Source organism: Ciconia boyciana, chromosome 2 (genome assembly GCF_034638445.1).
Source record: "Ciconia boyciana chromosome 2, ASM3463844v1, whole genome shotgun sequence".
Lineage (NCBI taxonomy): Eukaryota > Metazoa > Chordata > Aves > Ciconiiformes > Ciconiidae > Ciconia > Ciconia boyciana.
The window spans coordinates 28,098,368-28,116,828 of NC_132935.1; the positions used below are offsets into that span (position 1 = coordinate 28,098,368).

General features: G+C 40.2%; 1 protein-coding gene across 1 annotated transcript; it reads right to left on the reverse strand.

Annotated features, from left to right (window-relative positions):
- Positions 1-1,772: 1,772 nt before the first annotated feature.
- Positions 1,773-13,677, reverse strand: OTUD6B (OTU deubiquitinase 6B). The gene is made up of 7 exons (XM_072852237.1): positions 13,488-13,677; positions 10,706-10,860; positions 8,680-8,775; positions 6,923-7,235; positions 5,286-5,347; positions 4,489-4,595; positions 1,773-3,965 (listed from the first exon to the last, which is right to left on the reverse strand). The coding sequence occupies exons 1-7, from the start codon at positions 13,576-13,578 to the stop codon at positions 3,881-3,883; spliced, it is 909 nt and encodes a 302-aa protein (XP_072708338.1). The 5' UTR covers positions 13,579-13,677; the 3' UTR covers positions 1,773-3,880.
- Positions 13,678-18,461: the final 4,784 nt, after the last annotated feature.

Here is an 18,461-nt window from a genome sequence, read left to right on the forward strand (position 1 = left end):
CACTCTCACCACAGCCTTTGGGGTATCTCTGAGGCATTCAGCATTCACTCCTTTGACATGAAGGTTGTTGCACCCCTGAAGATGCCACTTACCCAGCACACCTATGCAGTATATCTGATCAGGACTTCCCGGAACGTACACCGCGGCTTGCCTGCACTGCGACCACCCATATTGTCTACAAAAGAGACGCTGCCTATCTCCATTACTCAACTGGCACATCAGTGAATTCATAAGCTGCAAGGCGACCAGTGCTGGTGAAGGAGGAGGGTTGGAGAACTGGGCAAAATCCATAGCCCCAGCACCAACCGCAAGAAGCAGTGACCTTACCCCATCTGCCGCCAGCACGTTTAGCTACGGTAATTCTCACTTTTGTAATTCAGAACAATATTACACTCCAGCGTAACTCCGCAGAGGGGGACCACCACCCCACAGCCTCAGGTCTGCCCAGTCACCCCGCTGCCAGCACCTCTTACTCCTTGAGCCAGCGCAGGAGCAGGGGGACGTGCTCTGCACAGACAGGAGGCTTCAGCCTTGGTTTTCTCCAGGGGCCTGTCACAGCTCCTGTTGAACTGCCTGGTAAAAAGAGGAGACGGGAAGGACGGAGCATGGACAGGAGGCAAAAAGTGCCTCTAGTGACAATTTTGCCTCGAGGCGAGTGGTTGTGAAACAAATTCCCCTCTTCACGGTGTTTTAGCTTTGGTGTAATATTTTAATATACATAAGCACAACAGGTTATGAGAATCATACAAAGGCGCACAAGGAACATCACTGTTTCACTGCATTTTATATTATTTCTTTTTAAAAAATCCTTAAAGTCATGGAATATTTAAATAATTTATGCTGCCACGCACCTCCCAGCCGCTTTCCGGCGCTGGCTGCAGCCCGCGCTACCGGGGGCGCACGGCAGAGCCGAGGCGGGGCGCAGGCTCGGCAAAGGGGACAGGGACGAAGGCCAAGCGCCGTGTGCGGCTCCGGGACGCGGCCGGTCCCGCCCGCGCCGCAGCGAGGCCCAGCCGGGCGGCTGCCGCGCACCCCGCCGGCGACACCGCTTGTTGCCGTGGCAACAGCTCAGCCCCCACGTGACCCGGGCCCGCCAGCGCCGCAGCCGGGGCGCTTCCGCCGCGGCCCCCAGAGATCCCTCAGGCCGCCGGGGCCTAGCGCTGCGCCCGCGGCAGCGAGGACGCTCTTCCCTGTAAGAAGAGTGTACACAGTTTATTGCAGACCACTTGACAGCTTCCCTCCCATTCTTGTGAGCATTCCTGCTGGAAACGAACCTCAGTTACTCGAGCAAAAAAAATTACCTACCAGCCCTTAAAAGAAATAGTGGCTGAAGAAACTGATGTCAATGAATTGCAGATAAAAGCAAGAAAAGCTACTTCAATACATAGAAACTCAAAATAAGTACTGCTGTTTCGCAGAGAAAGTGTAATCTGACAAAAGTCAAAAGCTAAACTGTGAAAAAAAAAAAAACCTCTCACTTTATCATTTTTATGTATGGAGAAGTTCAACAGTATTTTCAAATACAGCTTTACAGAAGAGTTCAAGTTGAAATGCTAAAACACTGAGCATAAATCTTGTTTAGAAACAACTTCATTTCATAAAGAGTAAAGCTTTGTCTGCTTGAATAGGAATAGTCAGTTGTTGGAGAATTCATACTACAGTAGGACCCTAAAGCCATAAAAATTAAACAAAGTAAACTTACTAATACTAGGAATTAAGAAGTGAACAATCTAAGTACAAAATAAAAAGTGACCACAACAAGATTTGCCACAAATAAACCGATTTATTACTTTTGGGCAAGTCCCATACAGCATGAGCAAGGATCTTTCACTCACTATATTAAAACATTATTTTGCTTTATACAAATTGTAAACATCTTCAACAGGACAAACTGTCAGTACAGGCATTCCACGATTCTGGCATCTTTTCTCTGTCAGCTAATCAAACAAGAATGAAATCCCAATAAATCAAGAACTTTTGGTTTATTGAAAGAAAAAAGAACTTTTTTCACAGGGATCTATAAGATGCAGCATGTGCATTTCATATCATATCAATTCTAAGCAACACAGAGAAGAGTATTTCTGATTATTATTATTTTTAGTGAAATTCATAGTGGTATTATGAATAGAGACACTTTTCCATACTGTTGTATCCAATTTTTTGTTTGAAATTAAAAACATCGTTTCATACAATCAGGGTGGTAAACCAAATTCTGCAGTAAACCAGCTGCTATAAATACAGCTATATTGACTATACTGTATCAGATAAATAAGGATGTAAAACCTCCTGATCTGGTTAATACTTTGTCTTCCTGGCAGGCACCAGTCTGAAGAAGTCATAATTCAAGTTCTGCTTGTCCAAAACTCCCTGCTACAATTGTCTTGATTTTTTTTCCCCTGCCCCTCTCTCAAAGTGCTTTAAATCAGACATAATCTGATCCATAAAGTGAACACTTATCTCCTCCTTAAGTAAGAGCAGATTTTTCTAATTTATAAGTCCCAGGAATGTCAATCTGCTGGCTAGCTTTAATGAAGGACTACAAAATGCGCACTGTTAGCTCATAATCCTCAAATCAGGGCAAAAGTGTTTAAACTTGACATGAACATCTTTTCTCCAAATCCACTCATCAGCCCTAAAATACAGACAATTATCGTGTTATTGACTAAGGCTTTTAAAAAAGCACACACTTCTGTTGTTAAAAAACAATTGCATTACAACTTTGGTTTCAGTATGCTTCTAATTTTGGAGTCACATTTACAGTGACTTAAAGACAAAAATCTACGTTTCTAGTGTAAAAAGTCAAGCCATATTAAAAAACCACCACCTTTCAAGTCTCTGTGCATCATAAAGAGCAATCAAAATAAACTTGATTCTTTTGCAGATCACCTTTCAAGTCACTGACAAAACCCAAGGTGGTTATTTTTACACCTGTATGCAACCAGCTGTTTTAAGCATTATAAAACATCACACTTTAGAGATCACAAAGTGCTTAGATCAGCAGATCCATAAATGATGACTTCAGATGAGTTTCACTACCTGAAGTGCTTTGAGGAGCTTTTTGTTTGTAAGATTTCTGTATCATCGAAATGCACAGATGAAAGACTACGAAGGATGAACAGCACAGTTAACTTGCATCAATGTTATGATGTATAGTCATAAACAACAGTGCTCTTCCTACAGATTCAGTAGTAGGAACAGCATCAAGCATTCAGTTCCTACTATCAACTGCAAAAAAAAAAGTTAAGTCCTCAAACCTTGGTAAAAATCTTAGATGAATGTCTTTTTATTTTAAAGATTCTGCAATTCCTTCAGCCAAGCAAGATATTCTACTACTGTATTTGCCTCCAGCTCTTCTCTGCCCAAATAAAGAAAGGGGATCCCTACTACAGCGTTAAAGCTAGATCCTGATAGAACTATAGAAACACTGTAGAGGATATTTCATCAATCAAAATCAATTATTTTAAATGCCTTAACTCTTCCATGATCATCAAAATCTACCAGAAATAATGTAACAGGACCCTTCAGGTAACCTTAATTCTTCAGCAGAAATGCAGGTTAACCAAAACATTTACTACTCAGTATTTTCACTGCAGCATGGGATGAAGCTCTATTAAAAAAAAAATTTATGATTACACAGCCACCATTTTAGAGAAGATCTTCTAAACATGATTCAAACCAACAAGTTCAAAATACTGTTGTGTTGTTTTGTTTTGGTTTTGTTTTAAATCAACAGCTATTTCTGATTTATAGTCAAACCTTGTATGTCTTTTTTTCATTTTTAATCCATTCCATTTAGTTTTACTTCCCAGTCTGGGAGTTGTCTGGAGCCTGACACATCAAGATGCAACTGTTACCCATGTGGTTTTAAGATTTCTGTATGCTAGCTGCCATTTTCTGTAGCAGCATCTGTTAGAAGTTTTACAGAATTGTAATGTTCTCCTAATCCATAGGCATGTCTCATATACCTAAAAAAAAAAATTTACAGAATTAGTGTTCAGTTTAACTAAAGGTATACGCCATGCCAAACATTAAGAGCACTGGAAGATAGCTTAAATAAATTCAAGTTTTAGCACAAAAAATATACAGGGTCATTAAATAGGAGAGAATTAATAAAGACAGTTTTTAATTCTGGTGACTTCCAGGCACAGATTGACATAAACTTTGAAGGAAAAAAGTTTCCTCCTGCATCTTATATCAATTTCACTATTATTTTGGAATTATCTAACATGTAAAATGACCTTGTAGTATTTCACACTTCAGACTGAATCGCACTTCAGACTGATTGTCAGCATTTTAAGAACTCTAATTACAATATCTTTAAACTAAGTGTGTCAATCACAAACATAATTTCTGACCTGCAAGATTCAAGCAGCATTTCAACATCAGATACATAACAGAAAATAAAGGAGCAGGTGAGAATCAAAGCTGAGCCCTCTGCTATAGAAATAAGTGCACTAATTTTAAGAAGGGACAAAATTACATACTTACACAAGTATTATTGGTTTCCCTGAATATTCTTCACCAACAATAATGGGAGGGGAATCCATCTGCACTACTTCTATAGGTGTTTGCAAAATGTGCGACAAAGCCCTTAGCTTCAAGGCATAAAAACAATTCAATAATAGGATTAAATCCAATGTAGGGAGGACAGAGGAAGATACGGCATTTAGTTTTAGCAGACATGAGTTGGGGCATAACATTTCAAATATTGTTAGAAAATAAACTTTATCAAAGTAAGCAAAATTATTTTAACTTTTTAAACTTTAATTGAAAACAGGTTGCCTTAAATTAATCATTGTTTTGATGATACAACACAGGTAACATTGGGCTAGCTTCAGTAATTTGGTAACTACTCTTTGATAAAACAATACATAAGACAAACTAGAATAAATACGTATTTTCTCAAGCTCAAGTTTTGGTTTACATTACAAAAATCTAACATTGCTCCACTCTAGTCAGCTTTGCTACCATCTAAGTCTGCATAATAAAATGCTTTCTCCTTAGAAAGTCTTCCCCCGCTCGTACTGTCAGTCCTTCTAATGATATTTAGAACTACTGAATTCATTAACTTGCATGTCGTCAAATACATCAGAACAGCAGCACACCATCAGAAAAGCTACTAATTTGGGAAAACAATTTATAACCATAGGATAAAGTTATTGATAAACTATTTATGACTATGTTCCCTTATGCCTTCAGGTATTCTTTCTTAAGAAGCCCTTTTTTGAAGGTATATTCACCCGCTTCAGAATTTTACAAATAAAAATTATCAGTACAATACTTACTTCCAGCTGACCACCCCATGCAGCTGTATTCACTATATCATCACAGTATTTTTCAAATTCCTCTGTGAGGAAAGAACAGACAACTTTTAGTACTTCTCTTATGCGAGAACAAGCAACTGAGGAAAAATACTGATTGTACAATGAAGAACTAGAACCTGAAAAGTCCAAACACATTATCCAGGAAAACACGTATGTTCACTGAAGAGAAGGAAACGAAAAGAAAATCACCAGAGGCCAAAAAACCCCCATAACTGTTTTAGAAAAATTAAGACTGAAGACAGGAATAAAAACAAGTATGGGAATAAAAAGAAGTACAGGTTTATATTTTGAACTTTTTATTCAGGGAATTGTTAACAACAAGCATGAAATTGCGTACAGTTTTCTTCCTGTTAAGTTTCAGAGACTGTTGTTTTGAGACTCTAGAAAAGAATGTGATAGCAGGTAGTATGCTTAGTTCTTATGTTAGCTAGGTGTCAGGTATGTTTTTAAAATCTTGTAACTGTACGTAGTTCAACTGTCGTTTTTTTTAAGTTCCAAATTAGCTGCTTTGTTTTTAACCTCTGAAGTACTTATTCCCAATAGTTTCTTTGTTAATAGCTAAATAAACCTTTTGCAGATCATGTTCTACAGAAACCAAGCTTTCAAATTTATGAATTACAACCCTTCAGGCTTCTGAACCATATGAATAGATTCTGATAAAGAAAGAACAGATTTGCTGAAGACTGCTCAGAATTGTTTTTCATACATTCCCCTTATAACAGACTTAAGAGACATAAGAAAACCACAACTCCCTGCTGCTCTGCAGAACTTCATTCAGTCTTCTCTTAGGGCACATTTATCCTGTGACAGTTACCTCTGTAAACATGGGAAAGATGCCTCCTACTTCACAACAGCCCCCAGTCACCAACTGAAATCCACAGCAATAACTATTAAATGAATGTAGCAGTAAGTTAAAAAACCGTAGTCATTTGCACGATGTTCCAGATGCAGTAAGAAAAGAATAAACCATGTATTGCTCAAATAAGTACACAAATTCCATTTAACTGCCTTTAGTCAGCCTACACCATTGCTCCACACTAAATGCCTTTATCTTTTTTAGTTTAGTCTGTTTATAAGAAAGGGCTCCAAAAGGCCTAGTGTAAACAGTGAAAATAAAGGGTAGAATAAGAAAAAGCATCTATGCAAACTATTATAAAAGAGATTTGCTTGAATTTCACACTCATTTTTAACAGCTTTCCTATGTAAATTGAAAACTCCAATATAAAAGCTGACAAAAAAAATCATCCCTAACCTGGTAGACAAGCTGTTTATAATACAACTTAAAATCACATACTAGAACATGATTACCATCTAGTAACCAGCAAGTTCTGATTTCTATTACTTTTTAAATGGGGAATAATGTTTGCTAGATTACTTTAAATAAATAAAAAAAAAGATAAATTACAAAGATTCCAGTGTACCAAATTTCATAGTGGACCATAATTCTGTGTTCCATAGAACACAGCCAAACCAACAAAGTAACAAAGTTCAGGAACAAATACCATAATGGATTAGTCCCCATTCAGCTGTAACCAAGATGAAGAATTTTCAGAAATAGTTGTAACAGTTTTTAAAATCTCTTATGCCACAAGTCTTACCTCTGCTATACATGTCTCCAGTACTAGGGTTTGTAAGAAATGGCAGGAAGTCATCAAAGTGACTTTGCATATACTTTGCTGTTTGGTTCCTCAGAGTTGCAACAGTCCAGGAATTTTGGCGATCCTTGAGCTGATCTTCAATAGCTCTGTACATGCAATGGCCATCTGAAGGGATCTGTTTAATCTCTAAGTGCCTTGCTGCCAATAGGGAGGCAAGTTTCTGACTTTCAAGATGTCTAGCACCCGTTAAATTTTCTATCTCAGCTTCAGCTATCCTTTCTTCTCTTTCTTTCTCCAAAGCAGCTTTTTTTTCCTTAGATTAAAAACACATAAAAATTACAGCAAATGTTAAAATTTAGAAGATGCCTGTACAGCTCTTGGCTTAGTGCTTGCTTCTAACTCTTCAAATATTTTCTCAGTACATTGGTATCTGTGAAATGTTCTCCCAAATCAGTACTACTAAATCTTGGAGACCTCCTAAACCCAAACTTTAGCAAATAGTAAGTGACCAATATATCCTAACTGCCTCTGCCACCACACCCGAAATAATGCAATGGGAGAAATCTTAATTATATCAACACGCAAAATAACACTTTACAACACCCATACAAAGGCTATTAATAGTAGTAATTTCTTCAGGATCACCTATTTCACCACATTGGCAAACAACTCAAGTATGAGGATTCTAATTAAACAACAGAAAATATTGCTCTTTCATAATAAGTGTGAGATCTACCACTTACGCATAGGATTGCATAATGGAGCTCATGTCATGAAACTGAAACTCCCTCAGGCTAGGTAGTATACCTCATAAAAGACTGCTCCCTAACCTAAAGGAAGGATAAGAACGCATACAGAGAATACTAGAGGGGATGTAATAATACATAACATAAAAATTAATTTTATAGAATGCTTTGTAAGTTTATGCTTAAATTAACAAGGGAATAAGAGTCAAAGTAAATGAACAAGTAAAAAAGGAAGCAGTACAGAGAATGATCTTTTCACTCTCACACTTAAAATTCACCACAAATCAAGACCAGACTAGTTTAGGCAACCACAATATAGGAAAACTAGGCTACAGAGTTTTATTTTGCCTAAACATGGTGCAATGAATTAGGAACATCCTTTTATCATGTTTGTTACAAGGCAGCTCTGCAGTAGTGATCATGTAACAGGGGATGGACTCTGCAATAAAGCAGTGCTCCTCTGGCCCTGAACCAATATTCATGCAGGTACAATGAGAATGCTAATCCATCACAATTTAGCATCTGAAGCTTAACAAGATTTAATGGCCTGGACACCAGGTAATGTAAATTTTTGAGTTGTTAAGAAACAAGAATTTCAGTATTAATGTTCTTTTGTTAAATGTGTAAAGTTCTACTACTTGCATATTTTCCACGTAGTATTTTACATTGTTTTAATTCAAATACTTTATTTCTTTATTAATGTTTTTAGTGAAATTCTTTTAAAAGATCATTTGCTTTACATCATTTGTTTTTTCTAGCTCCCATCTCCTGACCTATTCTGATTCCCAGCCCACGGCTGAGGGTAGGAAAGTACAACTGTTTATAAAATGCTTACATATCTCTAGGTAGCAGCTTTACAGATTTTCAAGGCACCCAGTAGGTACAGCATCAATACTGAATTAGCCAGGTAATGTCCCCTGCAAAATTGTTTAACTTTGGTTATTACAGTTAAGTTTAAGTGAATATAACTTCAATCAAATATTTGTAAAATGTTTAAATGTTAAATCATACCCGCCTCTTCTGTGCTTTTGTTATTCGAGGATGCTGAATCTGTTGCTCTACTCCTTCAAGCTCTAAATTTGCAACCCCATCAGCTATAGAATCTCTCTAAAAAGAAAAAAATGTTAAATATTCTTGTTAGTATAAATGATAACTGAGATAGGCATCTCCTGAAACCATTTTAAGTTCTGTTCCTAGGTAATTCCAGAGTATACTTAGCAAGTTTAACCACAAAGATCTGTGTATAACACAGAACCTGTCAAAACCAAAAGTAAAGCATTTCACATCCCAAACCACTGTCATGCATTTTATTACTTTTTCTGTAGTCTCAACAAAGAGACAGTTACGAACTGCACATCTCAAATTTAATCTATATGTTCTCTTACAAGCTTCCACACTGAAGTGTGAACACTGCTTACTGGCTGAAAGGGAAAGTTTTCCTCACCATACCAGCCCACTGAAGTACCCAAACAGCCATTATCAAGTTCCGTGACAATTAAAGCAGAAGAAGGTTCCACCTTCCATACCAAAGCATAACCAGCAGCTGGAAAAGACAGGGAGTTGACACTTCAAGAAAAATGACAAAGCTAACCCCATAATGGTATGAACTAGATGTCACACTTGGAAGCATGGACATGTTTCGATCCGAATTAAAAAGTTGAGAAGTGAAAAAAACCATAAATCTCAGAACAGAATAGTCTCAGACAAAGCTATATGTCCAGGGCAAGGATTTTAGCTTGAAAGATCCTCCACTGTAAAGTTTTGACAGCTCATTTAGCAAAATAAAACAAACTCTTGAAACTAATCTAAGATACAGGTAAACAGAAGCATTATGTTTAATGCATAAGCATCTGATTAAAAACTACCACAGAAGGTTTTTATAGGGTCATAACTCTCGCAATTGAAAACTTTTTTTTTTCCACAAGGATTCTCAGCAGATGCTTCTCAATCAAGTCTATTTCCCTAAAAGTCATTCAGAAATGTTTTTACTCTCATTTTCAAACAAAAGTGCATTCTGCTGAACATTTTATTGGGTCACTAATCAGAAAACATCTACTCCTGAAAGTGTCAGACAGACAGGTCGTTGTTTGTTTCTTTACAAGATTTAAACAGCCCAAAGACACACACTGTTAGGGAAACACTTAAGGAGATGTATGAGCATGGAGCATTAGCGTCATTCACAGATAACTGTATTGCACCAATTTAGCCATAAGCTCTATTCCCATTTAGGTAGGAGAAAGTATATGAACAGGCCTACTTGAACAAGCGGTCCTTAAATTCAGGCACATGATACAAATAGAGTTCTTTTCAGTACTGAATATACAAAATTAAGTCTATGGATTGCAAATTCACTATAACAGGAGTTTCCAGCACTCTGCTTATTAAGTGCTAAAACACAGGTGAATTTTTCTATGTCACACAAGTATTTAATAGTATCTAGTTTACTCAGGTGGTCATATTTCCTGCAGCTAAATTTGAATAATGCTAAGCCTCTGTTAAAAATTAAGTGGTTTGCCATCAAACAGCAAACTGGAAGCACTTAAGCATGTAGCTATGTTGCCAACATGGCAGAATAATAGCATTTAAGACAATTCCCATCATCACAGAAAGTATCTTCTTACAAAAAGGTCAATTACCTTGTTGACAGAATTGCAAGACAAAAACCACTGCATCAGTCAAATGCCTATTGAAGGCCAACAATACTCTAGTAGTCTACATAAGATAATTAGAGTGACAATATAACAGGAACTTAAAAAAAACCCCAAATATTTCTTTAAGACAACTGAGCTACTAATGTAGCCTTAAGAGCAAAACCAAATACTGCTCAACAACAACAAAAAACCCCGCAGGTAAATGCCCCTTCTAGCAATGCCCACCCAGTGTAACAGCTGAATCTTTCCAAAGATGAAAGAGTTACCAATACTGTGAGGAAAAGGAGAAATACTTTAAAGTGTTACTTCATTATAATTTTTAAAAGTTAAAGAAGCCCTAACACAAATTGTATCTGTACAACTTCAGCTAAAGTTAAGGCACCTACCTTATTCTGCTCAGGTGAAGCTTCCTTCAGCTGCTTTAATTCCTCCTTGTGCTTCTGTTCAAGTTCTGCCTCTAGTTTGGCAACTTCATCAGCCAGCTGTTTTCGTCTCTTTTTATCATTCTTGGGAACAGCATTTTTCATACCTTGAATTTTTGCTGTTAGAGAAGTAGTGTAATAAAACATTACCTCTCAATATAGATACCTCACAGTCATTGTAGAAAAGAGAACTGCAAGTCATACAGAAGAAAAAATTTACAAATATCAACATATCAGTATGTTTTAACAGTTTAGCTATGACACTGCCTGTTATGATCATCACGTTTTAAAGCAGCTATATTTTTCTTAATAGATGCAAACATTATATCTGAAGAAGAGAAAAACTTGTGCCAGGTTACTATTACAAATACTTAAGAACTTCATCAACACAGCAGACCTCAGCCTGTTGCCTTCAAAAAGTTTATCTGGGCACTGAGATCTCAAATGCTGTCACAAGAAAGATATGTAAATTTTTAATCACACAAGTAGTAGTTTAAAAGTAAAAACAGAGTTTACCTGTCCTTAAAATGAAGCTTCTAAAAGCAAGATGGGTATTCAAGAAGAAAAAAAAGCCTAAATTTCCTTAAGTTCCATACGTACTTTTAGGCTGTGAGTCAAGGCTCCATTTCTCAAATCACAGAATAGTTTGGTTAGAAAGGATGTCCAGAAGTCATCTAGATCAACCTCCTGCTCAAAGTGGGGCTGAATTCAAAGCTACATCAGGTTATGCTAATTCAGATTGATCTGGAATTTATTCAGATGACTGTGCAAACTCTCCAGGGATGAACATTCTGCAACCCTTCTGGGCAGTTTTTTCCCCATGTTTAACCATCCTTATTATGAAAATATTTTCCCTTTTTCCTCCCATGAGGATTGTTCTTGTAACCACTTCCAGCCATTGTCTCTAGACCATTCTCTACGCTTTGCTTTGAAAAGTCTGGCTCCATCCATTACGCAGTGGAAACTACAATCAGATCCCCCACAGCCTTCTCTTCTTCTCCAGGCTGAACACACACAGCTCCCACAGCCTGTGCTCTTACATGAACACACCCTGCTAGCTCTCATCACTTCTGTATTCACTGTTTAAGAGTTACAGCACCAATTATTTAACACCCTGCTTGCTATTCACCATCTGTACATTTTCCTGTCCTTCACCCTTGACTGACACGATTGAACTGAAGATGATGGCTACGATAATAAAACTTTTCAAGAAGAGGCAGCAAGAATGCTCACACTGAAAGATTTACATTAAGCATTCAGCCTCACAGATGAATCAGCTGAGTTTGACAGACAGAAAAGCAGTTTTGTTCATAAAAATTAACATAATGGGGGAGAAGGAAGCCCAGGACTTAAGAGGCAAACACAAATACACAAGGAGAGTATATGGGGGTGGTAGAGACAAGGATCATCAACTGGAGGAGATGATGGATTTTCAGAGGCTGAGACAGACCTTATGTTAGTTCTTATGAACAAACTGTTTTGTTATCTGTCAAACAGTTAATCATTGCACTTCTCAGGAATGTATTTTTCAAGTGGGTAAAATGTGTGCCTATAGGTCCACGGCCTCTCCTAACTGGAAAGACTGGGGCTGTCTTCTACACACCCCTCCCACCTTTAGGTAGTGGAGGACTGCAATTACATACCCCCTTATCACCTTCTCTAGGTGGAAAAACCTTCTGTTCCTCAGCCTCTCCCGATCAATGTTCCATGTGCTCCAGCCACTTAATCACAATGCTTGATTCCTACACCTCTTTTCAATTTCATCCAAATTTGAGAAAGGAAAAGGCATCTCAAAACAGTAAGTTCCTATAGATTTAATGACAATACGCAGCCCAATACTGTCTCTCCTCTTGTTTAACCCTCTAACTAGTAAAAGGCTGCAGATTGGCCTATTTCATCACATACCAAAAAAGGAAAAGGCCGTATCAATATACCAGCAATGAGAAAGGCTTAACAAAAAGGTTATAATCAACTATAAAACTCAACAGAATCCAGCTAACAGAACTACTTGATTATATTAATCTACTGTAATAGGGTAGGTAAAATGTGGCTGATGAACAGTTCATATGTAGCGCTGTTAGACCACAGGGATCTTCTACTATAGATACTTTACTGTGGCTAGACAGAACGTGAAAGTTCATTTCAGATCAGTTGCACTTTGAACAAAGAAACATATCTGCCTGGGCAGCAAGGACCCTTATACCGGCTTTTCAATCTAAAATGCCTTACAAAAACAGACCTCCTTTAACTTAAAAGCAAAGTAGCAAAACGTTAACGTAACGCTAATGGTCTAGCATTATGTTACGGCTCTGAAGCACTGTCAGGCTCCCAAAATTACAGTAAGGCGAACTCAGCAGACCGCCTGCATGACAGGAGCCACACCTAGCACCAAAGCATGGCCTTGGCACCTCTGCCAAGACGCAACGTGCTTGCTACCGACATCCTCTTGCCCTTGCGAGGGCACTGCACGGGCTGCTCCCTCCTTTCCCAAAGCCGGGCGCTGGCGAACGCGCCCGCCACCGTCCCTCCCGCCCCCTCCGAGCTTCTCCCGCTGCCCTACGGGGCTTCCAGCTTCGCCTCCGCGGAGCGTCCCCCAGGGGAAGGCTGAGAGCGGGACGCTCGGCCCACCCTGCGTCTCCCCACCGCCTCCCCCCGGCCAGGCGGGCGCCTGAGGGAGCCGCTCTCCCCTCCCCCGCTCCCGAGCCCTCTCCCCGCCCGCCCGTCGCCGGGCGGCGGCCCCCCTCACCCTGGAGCTCCCGCTTCTCCTTGCGCTGCCGCTTCACCAGCCGCTGCAGCGGCCCGTCGGCCCCCGCCTCCTCGTCCCCAGAGCCCTCCATGGGCGCCCGGAGGCCCGCGCCCGCGGGACGCCCTCACGCCGCGGCGCCAGCGCGTGGCCCCTGACGCCGGCGCGAGGCGGGAGCTCGCCGCGCTTCCGGCAGCACCGCCCCGCCTGGCCCCGCCCACCGCCCGCCTCAGCTGTGAGGGGGACGAGGGGGGACAAGCGGCCCGGCCCGGCCCTCCCGCGGCCCCTGCGGCCTCCCCTCCCCATGGGGCTCCTCCGTGGGCTGCCTGCCGCCCTCCGGCACCGGCTGGGCTCCGTGTCGCCACCGCCCCGGTCTCCTGGGGCCGCCCCGTGCGCCCCGCCGGCGGGAGGGGCGGCCTCTGCCCCCGCTCCTGAGTCCGCACGTCAGGGGCCGTGAGCTCGGGCCGTGGTAGGAAAGGGAGGCCTTTCTTCTGTCTCGGGTTGTGAGAGCACGAGAACAGCGGGGGAGGGAAGGGCCGTTTTGACGGGGAAAGCGGCCCCCCTCCCCATCTTTGTGTTCTGACATCGCTGCGGAGCTACTTGCTCCTATCTCCTGCCCCATAAAGGACGTGTATGGACATGTCTTCACTAAGAAAAAATGGTACGTTTAGCTCAACGAGAGGTGAATCCTATTAAAGAGGAAGGCTAGAGGTGAGAAAGGAGTTGGTTAGGGTTTCTACATGATTTATCACGTTAAGGAAAAAAATTATCGAACCTGTTCACTTTTGTGCAAAATACACAGTGCCCTGTGTGTGCAGGTGTTTTACCTGATGTTACTTAAAGCTAAAAAATACCCAGAAAGATCCGATTTTCCAGGTTGTGATGTTCTTGATTTGTGTCTCCTCAAGAGTGTGAAATTATGTCTCATAAAGCGTTACATTATCACAGTAAAATCCAAACTTCCTGGTTGGGGTCAAATCCGCACCTCAGAGTGGGAACTACAAATTATTGCTGAGTGCTAGTGTGGAGTGAGGTGCTTTTCTGTTCAGTGCAGTTGCCGACATTATTTTGTGGAACATTCAGTTCATCTGGGCAAAATATAATTTATGAACTTCAATATTTTAGTTGGGTTTAAAATTATTCAAATTGAGCAAAAAGTTTGGTAATGGAAACAGTAAGTTTGTGCTTAACTGTTACAGCATTGCTATTATTCTTGTACATTTTTATCAACAGAACCTCTACAAGAATACCTCTCTGGAGGTATTTAAAAGACGTGTGGTAGACGCGGTGCTTGGGGACGTGGTTTAGAGGTGGACTTGTCAGTGCTAGGTTAATGGTTGGACTTGATAATCTTAAAGGTCTTTTCCAACTTAAATGATTCTGTGGTTCTGTGAAGTACAGTCAGGTGCAAAGAAAGGAAGTGGATCTAAAGCAGAATCGTAAGATGATGGATTGAACTCTCTTGCTGTATAGAACCACCCGATTTTACATCTCCTTTACAATTCTGTTGAAAGGTAAATAATTTTCAGATTTGTATGTCAATACCTGGAAATACATTTTTCCCTTACCTCCACCTGCTTTTTCCAGCCTGTTAGAATACAACAGGTCACAGACCAGCTAGGAAAAAAAAGTCTCATCCAAAAAGAATGAGACAGGGACGGTTGGCTTTTAGCTAGGAAAATCGGTTAGCACTGGAAATTACTAGGGTGGCCCTATAAATATTTCTGTATACTACCAGCAGATCCAGAATAAGGACAAATCCGGGTTAGATTTGCCTTGCCTAATGTATATATGTGCTCTGTATCAGTTTGTCAAGGACTTATATTTGTCCACACATGTATGTATATATGAATATGCTGACATTTCATACATGTTCTTAAAAATGCTGTATGTTTAAAAATAATAAATACTATTTTATACCTTCTGCATTTTAGTTTCTTTTAGAACTTTATAAAATTACAGCAAAGAAAAAAAAAATCATCTTTTTACCATAAGAGGACACTGTAATTAGGTGTTCAGACATATGACCCAATCCATCCTTCAAGCAGGCTGAGCTCTAGTGTTTTGGGGCACTACAGGCTTAAATCTTTCAGAAAAAAAGGTGGCAGAGGCTCCTTCCTTCCAGCACAACTATCCCCGGTCAAAGGGCATACATCCAGTGAGGTCCCCGTAGTGACTACTGGTTTTAGTCCAATCTTCTGCCATCTCTCTAGCAGTAATCCGAAACAGAATATAGAATAAATAACCTCAGGTGACCACATGTGAAGTGTAAGTGATGATGAAGGTAGGTTGATTACAGTGATTTTATGCTATGCTAGCCTCATTTGAACAACACATATCTCAATACAGTTCAACTGTATTATTATTAATACAGTTGAACTGTATTAAGAACTCTGCAGGAACGGAGATTTTAGGGCACACCAAGTATGAGTGAGTACATTTTAGAGAAGAGCGGTACGATAAACGCTGGGGAGGTCATGCTACACAGCCAGCTAAAGATGAGTTTCCTCTGCGACTGTGCAACCGAGAATAAATGAAAGCTATTAAGAAGAGCACTACCCTTGCTAGCAGCAGGCCACCGGCTCAGTGCCAACTTCACAAGGCCCCAGTCCTGGCCTGCGGGGCTTGTTATCAACCTGCGGTGAGAGCCTGCCCTGTGCACTGGAGCTGTGTGCCAGACAGGTATTATGAACTAGAGTTTAACATGGGATAACAGCAAAGGCCTTGAAAATATCTTTGAAAACAGAGGACCCAATGTTATAAACAACTAACTGATGGCCAATTACTGGTTGAAAAAACCACAACATCGCAAGTTATGAAGACAACTGCTCTGAGCATGCCAAAGGAAAGCAGCAGATGAGCAAGGGAAAAACAACCAAGCAACAGGAGGAGGCATTTGCCGAGACCTGAGAAAGTAATGCTGTCCAGTTTCGCAAGGTATGCGTATGGCTGAGGGGGTGGGGACCAAAGGCTGCTGGCTGTCTAGAAAGCGTCTTACAAAAGGAAAAAATTCTCAATTTGGGGAAACCGTCTTCATGGGGATCTGCAGTCATGATGTCTGTGTGGGATTGCCAGGGCTGCAAGCGTGCCACCTGCTCTCCCTGCCTGTGCCAAGGGACCTGACGCTCCCTCCTTCACTGCCTGCTCCAGGGGCCCTGCCTGTCCCTGCCTGCTTGCCCCAGGATCCCTGGCTCCTCAGCAACCTCTTGACCTGCCAGCTCATCAGGACTGTTTATATCAGGATTGTGTACGTGCAGTTTTTCCCCCACAAATTCTGTGTGGTTTTCCTCTCTGACACTCTTATAACAAAACACTTAAATAGATCCTTACTGCATGTAAGCTCCACTTGGCTAATTATGATTCCTGGGTAGAAAGGGTGGTTTAACAGATAAGGTCATAATTAAATATAATGCTTAGAAGCTGAAATGAAAAAAAAAGAGAACTGAAATCTGAGGTAACTAACTGTGAAGCACTTTCTCTAGGATGTGATAGGTTCACTGTCACACAAGTCTTTAAATCAAGACTGAAAGCCTTCCTATGGATATGCGTTAGCTCAGCTGGAAGTTATAGGCTCCATGCAAGCAACATTTACTGACGTTCTCTCAGAATTCAAAGAAGTCCGACTGGATTACCATAATGGCCCTTTCCGGTATTAAAATCTATGACTTCATTAATCTGTTTTGTAGAAACTTGAGCCTCCCATTGAAATCAATGATAACTGTAGGATGCTCTGTACTAAGCACAGTCTGTGTCTTACACACTGTCAAAATTGAAACTTTCAGAATTAAGGGCACTTTTGAAATGTGACTGAATTATTGTCGAGTTAGTCACTGAAGTCAATGACTGAGGGTTACCTTTGATAACAGCTGACTCGGACAGCTGTCGTGTTCTCTTTTTTTCATATTTATTTTCTGAGGAGGAAAGCATGCATGGCTATTTAAAGTGTTACATTTTGACATCCTTTCTAGTGTCTTTCTCCCAGTGGTTTAGTCAGCATGCTGAAAATCAGGAAGGTTGTTTGTTCATTGATATTTTATAAGTAAGTTGGGGCAGGACCCCTGGTACTTCTGTCACTCTCTAAAAATCTTGATTTTGTTCCTTTAGTTGCAAAACTAATAAGCTAAGGCTGTCTAGCAGACAGTTTTCATGACAGCAGTAAAGAATATCCAAGTCTTATGCCAGCTAAATGATATAAAACACTGGTCAAGCAAAGAAGCTGTCTTACTATTAGGTAAGCGTGTATCTCATTTCCCTCCATTATCTCCAAAATGTTTCTTGCTGAGCATTAAAGTGAATTATAGACCGGTTGTAGCCATACACAAAACTCTTTTAAAGTGTCTCTGTTGTTTCACTGAGGTTTTGTTGAGGATTTTCTGATTTATGTACTACATGACCAGCCAATCCAGGTCACTTGATCCCAGATATTGAAGCAAAAGTAGCTAAACTTTCCTTTACTCTATGCCATAAAATTGGCTGGTATTAAGATTTGCAATTATTCTACATGAATTAAGGAGTATACTTGACCTTGCAATGAAGCGTCCACAGAACATGAGGATCAATATGGCACGTTCTATTTGGCACCTAAAACCTCCTAGCATGGTATATGTGCTATATATTGTTGTCTGAAAGTTCAGTTATATCTGTAAGTGAACTAGCTGAGCTTTTCATGTTGTTAGTTTACACTTGCTGAAAACAGTGCTAACAGATTTTCATAGCAGGACATCTGCAGCTAAAATCCCTCATCTGAGAAACTGTTTTCTAATAATTTTTCAACACAAATCTGACAAGCGTCAGGACCTAATGCAAATCCAATCAGTTAATAAAATCTGTAATGAGTCACATCTATCAGTTAAACAAAATAGTGGGGTTTGTTTCTGGATTTGCCATTTTGGAGCTCACAAAGCCCAGTGTATTTGTAGCACTAGAAGGTGTAAAAAGAATCTCAGGTCTCTGTTAATGCAAACAGGTTCAGGGTCA

Excerpts from the sequence above, each read along its gene's own strand:
- OTUD6B (XM_072852237.1), bottom strand. The coding sequence starts at position 13,578 with ATGGAGGGCTCTGGGGACGAGGAGGCGGGGGCCGACGGGCCGCTGCAG. Across the intron at positions 8,776-10,705 it reads CTTCACCTGAGCAGAATAAG|AGAGATTCTATAGCTGATGG; the intron begins GTAGGTGCCTTA and ends TTTTCTTTTTAG. Across the intron at positions 5,348-6,922 it reads TGGAGACATGTATAGCAGAG|AGGAATTTGAAAAATACTGT; the intron begins GTAAGACTTGTG and ends CTTTCCTCACAG.